Source organism: Pogona vitticeps, chromosome 10 (assembly GCF_051106095.1).
Source record: "Pogona vitticeps strain Pit_001003342236 chromosome 10, PviZW2.1, whole genome shotgun sequence".
Taxonomy (NCBI): domain Eukaryota; kingdom Metazoa; phylum Chordata; class Lepidosauria; order Squamata; family Agamidae; genus Pogona; species Pogona vitticeps.
The window spans coordinates 21279007-21292931 of record NC_135792.1 but is presented as its reverse complement, the minus strand read 5'-3'; the positions used below and the strand labels follow the sequence as shown (position 1 = coordinate 21292931).

The 13925-nt window shown below is 42.0% G+C and overlaps 1 protein-coding gene across 1 annotated transcript in view; it reads right to left on the bottom strand.

The window, feature by feature from the left end:
* VAT1L (vesicle amine transport 1 like) overlaps positions 1-13925 on the bottom strand; it is a 79942-nt gene that overhangs the window by 60500 nt on the left and 5517 nt on the right. Inside the window, exon 2 of the mRNA XM_072980439.2 lies at positions 2573-2702. Within this exon, the coding sequence (XP_072836540.1) occupies positions 2573-2702 (130 nt within the window). The remainder of the gene's footprint in view (positions 1-2572; positions 2703-13925) is intronic.

The following is a 13925-nucleotide window of genomic DNA, read 5'->3' as shown; positions in this document are numbered from 1 at the left end:
CAAGAATTTACATATTTGTACTCAGATATTTTTCGAGAGAAACTTGCAATTCTAAGCGTGGCTCCATTTGAAGAGATAATACGGTCAGTCTGGACTAGGTGCAAAAAAGGGTCAGCAACCATGATTTTTCTATGAGGAGAAGTAAATAATGTTAGGGACTTCATCGCTTATTAAGTAGAGCCTGAAAGAAGCTTTTGTGAAAACACAATGCTGTTATGTGGGAGAAAGGAAAGACAATAGATGCATTCTTTACGAAACCATTAAAGCCTTTACTCCTCCTTCACAACGCATAATTAGCTTCTGAATTCACAGTCATACGATGTGTCATTCAGCAATTTAAGCGGCTATTTAGAGAGATGTACGAGTTCATGGAAAATACATCCATCACTGCATAAATTGATAGCGAACTGATTCTTCAGGTACCTATATTTAGGCAGCCAAATCAGCTCCATCCAACAGGGAGAGGAAGATATAAGCAGGTTAGGTGGCTCTCAGGGTCTTCAAAAGGATAAAAACATTATCAGCGTGGACAATTCCCCCAGCCATGAGAAAGCCAGTGTGGTGGTACATTGATTAGAGCAGACAGGGGCAAAGTTTGATCCTCCTGATGATGTTAGAGTGCACTTCCCATCATCCTTCACAATCAACTATGTTCTCTAGGGCTAATGAGAGCTATATTCCAATCCCATCGGGGGGCACAAGACACCCACCCTAGGGGTAGCATCTCAGAACATTCTGGAGCTTATAAGTAATGAGTTACAGGTAATGTTATGTGTAATGAGTTCTTTTTCGGAATAAACAGGGCCGGAACAAAGAAAAATTTCAAAAGCAATATCATGAATGGGAATTAAGAAATTTTAATAATGTGACAAATAACATTTCATGTTTACTGGAGGGCTGTGGCATTCCTTGTAAACTTTCTTTCCTGGATGCTCTTGTGGCAGGGAAATCTCAAGGAGAAAAAGAAAACAGATCCTCCACCCCCCCCCCCCCCGCTTCTTAGACAAAGAGAGAAGCAGTGAGATTAACATCCCTATCTAGAAGGTCCTGGGGAAAGATCTTTGGTTCCCAAACACGTCAGTGTCGCTCACTCCTATCCTAGAGTTAAACCATCACACACCTACATCCTGATGCATCCCATCATTTCCAAAAGAATCAAGGAAACAGAATGCAAAGTTTGTAAAGCTTGTTGCCATCAATGTATTTATTTATTTTGGAGTAGCACATTTCAAACTCAATCAAATTCTTATTGCACCATTTTGGAACTCAACCCTGTTCAATCAAAGGAAACCTGGGGAAGAGAAGTTTACAGCACCAAGACATTTGTAGCATCTCAAGATACTTTCATTTTAATTGCCTTGAGGGTAAAGAAACAGATAAACCCTACTGACAGCTCTGAAAGAGTGGTGCTTTTCTGGATAAAATTGCAGAAAGAGATCTGTCATCTCAATTTCATCGAACTTTTCTCCCCATAAGAAAAAGGTAGGAAGTTTTTTAAAAAATTGTTTTGTAAGTTTGCTTTATTTTTTGTTGTCAAACCAATCTTTGAAAGTACAATGCCTGTTTACAATACAGTTATAGAACCAAGGATTTCAACCCCACCCTCTCTCAAACGGAAAAGACAATAGGTAACAATGGATTTACTCATCATTTTTGGAATTAGAATGCAACTTGCCACTATCACTGGGAGATTTGTTCATGGACTCCCATAGGTTTTTCCCCAAAATATTGTATATACTTTTGCAAAGTCTAGCCTCCAAGTAAATGTACACTTCCTCTTTTTGCTGGGGTGCTACTGTTTTGGCTACACAATCATGACTCACACAGAAGCAAGAAAGGAAGCATGATAGTGGCTGTCTTTATTTTTGTAATAATAGCTGTTTTTGCCTTTTTCCCCCCCATTGCTAGTGCACTCTTGAGCTGATGTTTCTGCTCAAGTGTCCATCACAATCTCCAAGGCAAGAGGTACCTGGTGAATCTCTCTGCTCCTCTCTTTAAAGTTCAACTGTGTTAACGTCAGAATTTGAAAAGTTACTTTCTTGGACTACAGCTTCCAGAATCTCCCAGACACTGCAGGCACATTTTGTCCAAAAAAGCAAAATGTGCTACTTACATACTGCCCCCATACTGATTATCTGGGCAGTTATTTAATTATGCAGGCTACACCTTGTCTCTCTCAACCCCCACCCCCCATCAAGCTGAGTACTCAATTTGACAACTTCAGAAGGAGGGAAGGCTGAGTGAACCTTGAGCCGGCTACCTGGGATTGAACCCCAGGTCGTGAGCAGAGTTTTGATTGCAGTTTAACCACTGCACCAGGAAGCGCCTTGTTGAAGCTTGCTCAAGCTATTAAAGCAGAATGTAAGCAAAGCAAAACAAAACGAAACCAAACCAGACATTAAATGCATTCTGTTAAATCCAATTGCAAGTCCCAGTTTAAGGAAGATTCTTCTTAACCGACAGATAAATGGTAAGCCAACGCTTATGTAATTCCACTTGACTCAATGGGACTAGTAACTGGATTTAGGCCGTTGACTTCTTCCTAATCTTGTAAAGTGACACGTAACATTACCTCGTAGCCTTTCACATTGTCACCCAGAGCTTCTACAATTCCAGAGCATTCGAATCCAGGAACAAGCGGTGTCTTGGGCGGATTGTCAATGTTCCCCTGGCGAACCATCAAGTCAATAAAATTTAAACCACTGTGAACAAAAGCAACAAGAAGACATGAGGATGAGCATCACAACATAAAGGATTAAGGAAACCAAAGCAGGGACAGGTTGGATACCCGCAATGTTTGTTTACGGCTAGTCAGAGTCCTGCAAACAGGATCTCTCTCCCCGTTCACCATTTCATTAGCTTTCGTACTTCAATTCTGCCGTACTGTTTCCGGATAAGGACCCCTTTTTAATCAAGTGGCGGCAGCGGGCAATTGAAATAGTGGGTGGTCTGCCACTCCAAACTGCCGTCTTCAGCCAACCTGGGTATAAGGATTTTTTTAAAGAGTTTTCCAGCAGTTCTTTCTCAACTGCTGGGACAGAAACTGATTTCTCCCCAGAACAATACAACCCTACAAGCTGTCTCTGCTATATTGCAAAGTAGCTCAGGGTTGTTTGGATTTGAATGGGCAACTAAGAGACGTTTGCCTAGAAAAGGCTAGCTCTTGTTTTTTTTTTTTTAAAGATGGATTGATGCAGCATTTTTGGATAATTTTGGGGAACACTATCATGAATATCAGCTGTGTTTCCAAATTTACCAGTACATCACCAAACAAGGCACAAACAGGCTAGTCCCCACCTCTCCCCATCTCGCTAACTTTGATATCCAAGCATGACACACATACTGTATCTCAAGAAGTTGCTGGTGCCTTTCGTCAACACTAAAGACTAGACTTCTAAAAAAGTCAGGTGTGAATTGATCTGGAGCAACATGCGCAATTCACAACTGAATAAGTAGCCTCCATGAAAGTTAGAACCTCTGAAAACCAGGGTCCTAGCTCTGTGGAGACTAAGAGGCTGACTACAGGGTCATAGTCTGTCTTTTGGGAAAAGACTGGGCTAAAACAGGAATTGAGCACTTCTGGCTTTTCTTTGTTGTCTGCTATAATTTTTCTATCTCCATTGAGTTGCTGAGCTACTGTTTCTTTTCTTTGTCTTTTGCTTCACAGACATTCGAAGAATGATGTTTTTTGTTGCTTTTAGTCTTTCTAGATAGCCTCAGCTCATTCTCAGCTTTTGCCTTCTGGATGCCATCCCTGCAGTTCCTTGCTACTTGTCTGTACTTCTCCTTTGTGGCCTGGCCTTCTTTCCATCTTCTATACATGTCCTTTTTTTCTTTTTGTTTTTTTAGTTTTCAGGTCCTTCTGAGCTTTTTGTGAAGCCCCCCCTGGCCTTTTTTGCTGACTCACACCTTTTTTTCTTGTTGAAATTGTTCGTAGAATTTCCTTTATTATAAGTCCCACCCTTCTTGGACTCCTTTTCTTGTTAGGATCTCCTGCCATGGGACTTTTATTTATTCTTGTTCTGAGTTTAATAAAATTGGCCTTTTAAAAATATAGCATATACACTCTGCCTTGGTTTTCTTTGAAATCAAGAATTTTACTATTTTTAAAGGTATTTTAAAGGACTGGTTTTACCCTTGCCACTTCCCCAAGTGGGTTTCCATGGCTGAACAAGAATTTGAACCTGGGTCTCCTAAGTGCTGGCCCAACACTCTATCCACTAGACCAGTGGTTCCCAACCTTGGATCCCCAAATGTTATTGGGCTATAATTCTCAGAAATCCTAGCCAGCACAGCTAGTGGTGAAGGCTTCTGGGAGATCTAGTCCAATAACACCTGAGGACCTAAGGTTGTGAGCCATTGCAGTTGACCACACTGAGTCTTTTCTCATACACCTTGCTGATTATTGATAGCACCTAGATAACCTGCATCAAATTTGTTAATTTCAGAGGGAAGTCTTCAGTCAGACTGAACAAACATAAATCAATGGGTGCATCAAGGAACACTCTCCCCTTCCCCCTCTGCACTATTAAGAGGTTCTCACTATTGTAAGACAACTTCCAGTGCATTTCAAACTTGCCCTGATCAATGTCAGCTCAAGGCATATCAACAATCAGGTGTGCACTTCTGCGTGAAATATCGTAAAGGTTTTACCTAAATCCTGCCAGGTTTTATGCCAGCTACATAGCTGCACCCTTCCATGTCTCGGGAGTTATATCAGGACAGACTCAGGACACTTTGCACAACATAGGCTCAAAGTATCACCCAATGAGATTATTTCTGCACTTGTGGAAAATTCCACACATATCTCTCCACCTACTTGGCAGTACAAATCCAACAGGAAAGAAAAGTAATGGCTGCCTTTTCTTCACGTCGGGAAAAGCGACCTTCTGACTTATGCCAAAGGATGGGGCCCACCCTGAGTTCTGTCTCGTTCAGTGGCCAAAGATTGAGAAGATTCAGGCAGGTCGTGAGGTGCTAGATTACAATTTACATTTTAAAAATATCATTTCTTTTGTAAGGACATAGTTTGTGCAAGAGACGTTGAGCCTGTTCAAATATCATAGTAAGTTCTAGTATGTGTAATGTCATTGTTTGCACCTGTGAAGTCTTTCAGAGCTGTATTAAGAGACTATATACAATCCACACTTCAAAAAAAAATGCCAGTGGTGGATTTTGGAATGGAAAAGGTTAGTTGATCTCATTCAATTGACCACAATGAACTTCAAAAAGCTATCTCTTATTTAAACAGTGAGCTTAGTGTGGGATGGAAATTACACAATAACGAGGCACTCACAGCCAGATATCATTATGTGATTTTGAGGAAGCCCAAATATTGACACATGACAAATTTCTTTCCAACAAGTGCTAAACATATTCACGGAATATGCCAAGCTGCTTGTTTGACTTGAAGATGTTCCACAAAATTTTACGAGGATCCAGAAGCACTTGAGGGTGGAGGACTCTACGACTCTAAAAGGAGCCATGTCTGGTTCTCAGCGGTAGGGACAGACCCTGCATAGTATAGATGTGGGATGTCACTTACGAATTACAAAAAAGGGACAATAAATCAGCATATACTTTGCATAAATTGCATGTGCTAATTTATGTGTTCAGGTGCAGAATTAGAAAGGATCTTTGTAACTTAAGTAAAATTGCTTTCATTGGGGTTGGGAGGAGTCCTGCTGTGAATTGTGGGTAGGCAACTTCAAGGTCCTTGATCTCCCCCTTTGTAGTCTTTTATCTTAAAAGAAGCCTTGGACCAAACACACCTTGAAATGGAGGACATCTTCAACAGCGGGGTTGGTGGTGGTGGCGGTGGTGGTCCTCAGGCAGCCCTATAGATGGAGTCATCCTTATGGGTGGGGGGAGGAAGGCATAGATCCCAGTTTTTAAGAAATGCTCCAAAATTCTCCTCGTGTCCTATGACATGGGGGAAATGTTGGCATGTTTTAAGCATCCCCTAGCACTCTTTATGGGAGGAAGTGCTGCACTTTATTTTCCTCACACTCAAATGTGAATGAAGATTATGCACATGACCTGCTATAGCTCAGTGGGTTAGAGTGCATGACTAGGGGCTGGAAGTTCAAATCTCCCTTAGGCCTCCCAAGAGAGGCTCATTATTATTATTATTTATTAGATGTATACCTTGCACCATCTGGCAACCAGGCCACTCTGGGCAGCTAACAAGATAAACAGCACACTATCAAAACACAATAAAAGAAAATAATACATACATACATTCAAACAAATACGATAACCAGTGGGATAAATTAAAACAGATGACTATGAAGATGGTAAAAGGATAATGAAAGGGTGGTAAAAAGGATGGTAAAAGGGAGGCGGAGATCTCAGAAACTTAATGCTCAGGGAAAGCCTGGTGGAAGAGCCAAATCTTCAGTGCGCGTTTGAACCCATCCAGCATGTGGGGCTATTCGGATGAGACACCCTGACACCTGTGTGGCCTTGGTCAAGTTCCATGGCCCCTGAGTGCCACCAAAAGGAGGAAATGGTAAAACACTTCTGGGATTTTATATCTAGGGAACCATGGGAGGGTTGCCAGAAGTTAGAATTATCTTGATGACACATAATTATATTGTAAGTTAGACCGAGATAATTAATGGGCTAGAAGAGCTTCAATGAAGTTGATAAGAAAGGGCTGATCCACTATATCTGAAATAAAAAACAAAATCTGACCAGCCAAATAACAACTTTTCTATGACTGACTTTGCTATAGGCAATTTCTGGTACTGTAAAATTTGCAAATTCCTATTGCTATTAAAAGAATTTCATTGTATTCTCAGCCTAGTAAGAAAACCCCAGAAGACATCCCATTTCCTCGTCTTTGTGTCTCAGCTGAATAACATAAAATAATTGATACTGTTGTCTCTCTAGAGATGTTAAAGAAGCTGGCAAGTGTGTCACATGTTTCATAACAGGCTAGGATATAATATCAGAAAAAAATCTCCGAACATTATAGAACAACTGGAAATAGATTTTTTGATAGCTGTTAGCCTTGTCCCTCAACTCCAGAGCTAATCTAGGATGGGGCCTTGGGATGTTTATTTTTTTTGGGGGGGGGGACTATAGCTCCTAGGAGTACTAGCCATGCTCAGTGGGGGATTCTGGGAGCTGTAGTCCAAAAAAATGTAACATTTTCAAGCCTTGTTCAAAGTTGTGGAGGAGCCCCAGAACTCTCCGAGCCTAGCATTACTCCCAATAACACACCTGGTGGGCACCATTTTGGGAAAGGCTGATCAAGTCACACACTTGTATGGAAAAACTTGGCTAACCAAGAGTCAGACAATGGTTTATGGGTTTTAGATTCTGATTGGAGGGATGGTCACCATGCCTTTGTGGGACATGAGTTGGACAGGGAAGAGCGAATCTCAGAAGCCTCACAGTGGATGGCTGGTGGAGGTTTTATGAGGAGGTGTTGGGGAGCTGTTAAAGAGAATATTTTTGAAGACATGGCTGTTTACAGCAGAGGCGAGATCTTAAGCGCGTGGCATGGTGACTTAGTAGGGAGAGATTTAGAGGGGAGGCTCATGAGGTAAACGGACTGGCAGAGCTGAAAGGAACAGATAAGTTTGTGAATAAGACAGAACAGGTGAACTGGCAACTATGTGAGATACTCAGAGCTTGAAGGAGTTGTTTTTCAGACTCTAGATCCCAGAAAGTTCTGGAGAAAGAAGTTATCCAAGCTCTGAAGATATCCTTTCATCTGAGATGAGAGTTGGCCATGGAGGCCATTGGCAGGGCTCTCTGGAGGATCTGTCCAGCCACTTTTATTGCTCTGTGAGGTCCTCTCAGACCAATGGATCAAGTGCATAGATGCCTTTGCTACAGCAGGAAACCAAGGCTGGCAGGTGTTTCCGCCTCCCCACTACAGTATCTTTCTTGAAGTGATGGCAGGGGTCTTCTTGGTGAAAGTGAGGACACCCATCTCTCTCTTCCACCACTTGAGGCAGAAGATTTGACCCATCTCATTTTTTAGCACATATTGAACTACTGTACCATACTGAGTAAAATGGCCACCTGGTGATGTACTCTGTTATTTGGAACACCAAATCCACACTGATTTTAGGAAGGTCTGACTCTGGATCTACCCAGCCCTCTATTGTCCGCTCTGACTGGCAACAGCTGTACAGGGTCCTGTCACCCTCTCCCAAGATCTTAGTAACCAGCTTCATGAGTGGAGATTTTAAATGCTTACTGCTTTGAATGTATTTTTGCTGTTGCTTTTGTTTACTGTTTTTTTAGTGTGGTGTTTGTTTTATCCATTTTAGTATCTGTATACTTACTGTTTTGAGCTTTAAATATTGTCTTTTATTGATCTAAGCTGCCTTGGGTCCTTTTTAAGGAGAATGGCAGGGTAAAAATATTTTAAATAAATAAAATAGTAAATAATGTTGAATACAACTGGATGGAGCCCCTGTATGAGGGAGGGAAGACTGCAGAAGGACCCGCTTTCCTAGGTTGCAATTCCCATTACTATGCGGGAAAACTAAGGAAAAGCTGTAGACAAGCCTGAGGAAATATAAAGGCAGGAGAATTGTGAAGCAAATAGGAGCAGGGTGTGTTGTGTATTTGTAAGGGGATTCAGAAAAAAATGCTTGTAGCCTGTGATTGGAGGATAGTTTCCAATGGGGTTTGTCTCTATGAAATTTGTTTTATATTTGCTGAAGAATGTAAGCTGCCAGGAGTATCTTTTCTGGAACAGAAAATAATAACTTGAGGAAAGATCCTTTTTTGGGACCACAGTTTCCAGAATTTTCTAGATTTTGGCATTGGTAGCCTGTAAAGTATGGTAACTTTTCAATCCATTGAACCACTCATTGAGAAAACTATGGCTGCATGATCTTATTTGTTACATTTCTGTCAAATTCCTCCTCCAGACATACTTGGGATAAAGTATGTTACGGTTCATTTTTCTCCCCACATTTTTTTCTCTCTCCCAACAAACTAGTGTGAGCGTCTAGGTTAAGAGATGAGGTCTCTCATATAAGTAGAAGTCTATCTATGAGTAACTTCCATTGGCTAATGACATGCAAAGCAGTTCCATGAGAACATCAAGCTTGGGATGGTTGAGTGTAAGTGAACACGGTCATTATGGAAAGAAAGGTCTTGACCCAGAATTGCTGAATGAGAAGCTGCATGAATAACAACACAACATTCATGACGAGATCTAGGTCATGGGGAACATCAACGGAAATGAGTATCTAATTTAATTATTGTGGGTAATTGTAAGTTGTGCATGGATGGGATCTCCAGCCCAGCCTTCAGTTCTGTAACGACTGCACTAAAAACAGTGGGCTTTTATTTCTCTTTTGGTTTGCTTTTCATATGTTCAAGATGACACATAAACTACAAGGAAAGCCAATAAAGCATTACTCCAAGAAAACATTATTTTGTATACGGCCTTGTGCAGTGGTGGCACTAAATATTAGTAGGGCTGCAGGTTCTAATTTGTTTAATTGGAGGATGAGTCAACAAAATCATCAGCCTGACAAACTGTTTTATTTCTGAGGAGGATTTTTTGCTTCCAGTGTGTTAAGAGGGAATGAAAACAAATATATCATTCTTCTTTTAACCAATACTGGTAACTCTTCCTTCTTAGATTGTTCTGGACTTTGTTCAGTATATCTCAAAGAAGCCCTTATACAGAGTTTATGCCAATTACCGGTATAACAGCATTGTGGCAGAAGGTTAATAACTTAAAAACACATTTAATGATAACAATGTGTTATCATTCCTGAAAATATTGTGATAGTATCCAGAAGACCACTGGAGAGGCAGACATGCCTGTCTCCACCAATCTTTCCCAACTCACTGGTTTCCAGATGTCTTGGAATACGATGCTTGTTGTCCTTACCCTTTATGGGAACTGTAACCCAACACATCTGGAGAATGTCAAGTCATGGAGGCTCTTGAATTTAATTCCTCTCCTGCTAGATTTTGGGTAAGGTTCTAAATATTTTAGTAACTCTGCTCTATTGTGTGGGACTCTGCTTCATGATGGGGATGGAAGAGGTAATTTTTGTGAAAATCAAATGTTTTGGAGACATAACTGCAAAGGCTTGTAAACATGATTTTAAAGAAATAATATTAACAAATAGCTAAATAAATGCTAGCCCATTTTTTCCCTCTACAGTAGTTTAATCTCTTCCCTATTGCTTTCGTTTTTAAAAGTGCAATTTTAAAAACTCTCTCTCTCTCTCTCTCTCTCTCTCTGTGTGTGTGTGTGTGTGTGTGTGTGTAAATTCATCAAGGCTTATTCCTGGTATAAATAATAAAAAAATAAAGAGGCAAAGAGGCCTGGACCCATAGGACTAGTATGACTCACAGGTGTTGATTTGCTGTTCAGCCAAGGGTCTCTCATTGGAAATAAGAGTCTCATTTTGGTAGAATGAATGAATGAGGAATGAAATGTTGACATAAGTCAACCAACAGATCTGCTTGATCACACACTAGCTTCTGTTTCACATTACAGAAACCCTAGAAAGAACGTTACTTTTTTGCACATAATTATTTAGAAATAATATTTCTGGCGTGTTATTTCCTAGAAAAAATTGGCCACATATGGCCATGACACTAGAGGGATGGGGTGGCACTGCGGGTTAAACCGCAGAAGCCTCTGTGCTGCAAGGTCAGAAGACCAGCAGTCATAAGACCGAATCCACACAACGGAGGGAGCTCCCGTTGCTTGTCCCAGCTCCTGCCAAACTAGCAGTTTGAAAGCATGTAAAATGCAAGTAGATAAATAGGGATCACCTCGGCGGGAAGGTAACGGCGTTCCGTGTCTAGTTGCGCTGGCCACGTGACCACGGAAACTGTCTATGGACAAATGCTCGCTCTATGGCTTGGAAACGGGGATGAGCACCGCGCCCTAGAGTCAGACATGACTGGACTAAATGTCAAGGGCAACCTTTTACCCTCAAGGCCATAACACAGGTGGGAAACCTCTTTTAGCTTGAGATCCAAATTCAGTTTGAGACAAGTTCCTGATGGTGGGCAATCAAAAGGCCAGAAGGGCTTAGTTTTATCTTAAAGCAAGGAGCTAAGCCGTTCGGGTCTTTCACAATGGGAAGAAATGCACATCAAACCTAAGAAACTGCCAAATGATAATTTCATGGGAAGCATGTGCTGCTTTCTTGAGAACCTCAGAGGGCTGTATGTAGTCCATAAGATGGCCAGGTTTGGCCCCATGGTCTGAAGAGCCTTTCCCCTTAACTAAGGAAATAGGTTCACTATTTAATGGTGGAATTAATGTCCATTCAATATCCATGTTCCATGTTAATGTTGAGACAGTTAAGCTCATGGGGAAAGAGAAGGGAGACAGGAAGAGGAGAAAGGGTATTCATTAGAGAAATGCAGAGTTGTTTTAGCAGAATCCTCGAGCTGCAGAGAGCTTGCTGTCCTGAGCGTATTAATTCCCCACGAGGCACTTGGGAGAATCTAATGGGCTATTGCTCTCCAATGATGCGCCGTCAAGGAACTGATGATGTTGGGAGTGAATTTAGAGCACAGGCATAGAAACAGTGTTTATTGGACAGACAGCCTTTCTTGCTAATGCCAGCTCTAGATTCTTGAGGAATCTGATTCATGCCACCCTCAAAAAGGTTCTCGGATCATGAAGCACATTAGCTGGAGGATTCTGGGAGGCGTAGCCTTAAGAAAAAATTACCCCCCCAAGCTCTGAATTTAGTAAGCTCATCCCTATCATGAGGCAGACAGACCCCAGTAGATTCTGGGGTGTGAAAAAAGGTGGGGGATTTCTAGTTTGTTGCTGTTGTTTCCTGCTGTCAAATTGGAATTTACAGCACCCCCAACAGGGCTTTCGAGGTATGTGAGATATTTAAGGAGTGGTTTGACCAGTTCCACTAACCCCCGGTCAGTTTCCATGGCTGAGTGGGGATTCAAACACTGGTCTCCAGATTCCTAGTCTGTCACTCTATCGAATACACCACACTGGGTGTTTGCTAGTTATTTAGTTCACTATTTGTGTGTGTTTAGTATGAGAGGTGGGCAGCAATGATTACAACGCGTTTTGTCCTTCATGTTCCCAAATAACATCCCCAGCCTTGGAGGGGTGTTTGTGTGTGTGTGTGTGTGTGTGTGTGTGTGTGTGTGTGTAGCTAGAGAATGCCATTTGCTGATCTGTCTCAGGCAGCAGCATCGCTTGGACCAGCCGTGGGATGTAGGTCAGCCTAAGCCTCTCAGACAGAGAGTGGAATGCAGGCATGTCTCTCATTCCTGAAGCGTAGCGTCGGGGCATCCAAGTGTCCACAGGAATGGAGAGGACCAAACTGCTTGGCCACAGCATATCCTATAACTAGACAAGCCACCATCTTGGAAACAGAGTGAAGCTGGTGTTTGGGACAGAAAAACAAGATCCATGTAATGCTGCTGCGGACGTGACCCTTGGCAAAACAGACTGACTCACTGCTAGGCAATGTCACTCTCCCATATAACTGTTTCTAAAATAAGCCTCGTAGCATACACCTTGACATTTTCTGTTCTCAGAATACCAGGGCGTTAGTGGTATAACAACGCAGCACAGCTTGCTGGCAACAAAAGTCCTTTCCCCCTGAGATATCTGCTTTGAAGTCGCTACTTCAGCTGATTCCTAGCAGAGATCTGTGTGCAACAAACTTGGGGGGGGGGGCATAGCGGTCATGTTGCAATTATGCAAAGAGAAAAGTTGAAATCAAATTGCATGACAATGCATAAAAACAGCTTATTCATTCCCGTATTAATAGCGCGTCTAGTTCTCAGCCAGCCGTATTAGGCACCCAAGAGGGAGAAAGGACCAGGTACCCTCCGATTCAAAACTATGCTTCTTTAAGTATTCTCTCACTCCACACTCTTCCACCACAGCTGAAGCGATTAAATCTGAAGGGTAGATGCTCATTGTGATAATCCATACAGCCTGTCCACCTTCCCCATAAAGAGAGTTCAAAAGATGCAAGCAGCTGGATCAATGTATCTCGAGAAAAAAAAGATCAAATCAACCTCAAACATTTTGCATTATAACAGGAATAACCTTTTTTGTGACAGAATCCAATGCATTCAAAGCTTCTGTAAGAACTGCAGCCCACTTTGCAAGAAATGAGAACGCCTTGGAAAGAGGGCAGAGAATCTCATAGTCCCTGATGACCAGAAAGTCCTTTGGGTTCCATCCCCTAGCTCCATATCGTGCCACTGAGGATGAATCACAACATCGAGGGTTACTTGGTGGGCAGAACAACCCATTCTCTCAGATTTCGGGTTCAAAGTCTGCAACCTGGAGAAGGGACCTTAAAACCTGAGTCTCGCAGCTAAAGCCTGAGAATATCCCACTATATTTCAGCCCCATGCAACATGGTCAATGGGAAAGAACTGTGGAAGCTGACTAAACTCTAAACAATATCTGGATCGTGGGAACGGTCGGCTACATGAAGGCAGACCATAGCAAAGTTATTGTTTTTAGACTACAGTCTTCACAACCCCTACTCCCTCCAGTCATCATGGCCAGTATCTAGACTGACATGGGGAATTCTGACAATGGTAGACCAACAAAATCACTTTTCTGAGGTCCATTTAGTTCTGTGTGTACATGTACGTTATGGGTTGTCAAGTCAGGTTCCGAGGCAGAATCAGTGTATCAACTGATACATTGCCTCTAATGTTGGAGGTGATATATATATAGCCAATATAAACAGTAGTCAAAGATGGTGTTCACCTCCATGAATTGACCCAGTCCCCTTTTAAAGAACTCAAAGTTAGCAGTCATCCTTACAAGATTCACCTACACTGGGAATCTCCCATGCACTATCTCACCCATAGCTACATGATACACTTCTGCACACACACACCCAGAAGAACCACGAAATTGCCTGAGAGATGATCATTTAGAGTGGAAAGATAACAGAAGGGGGTGGACT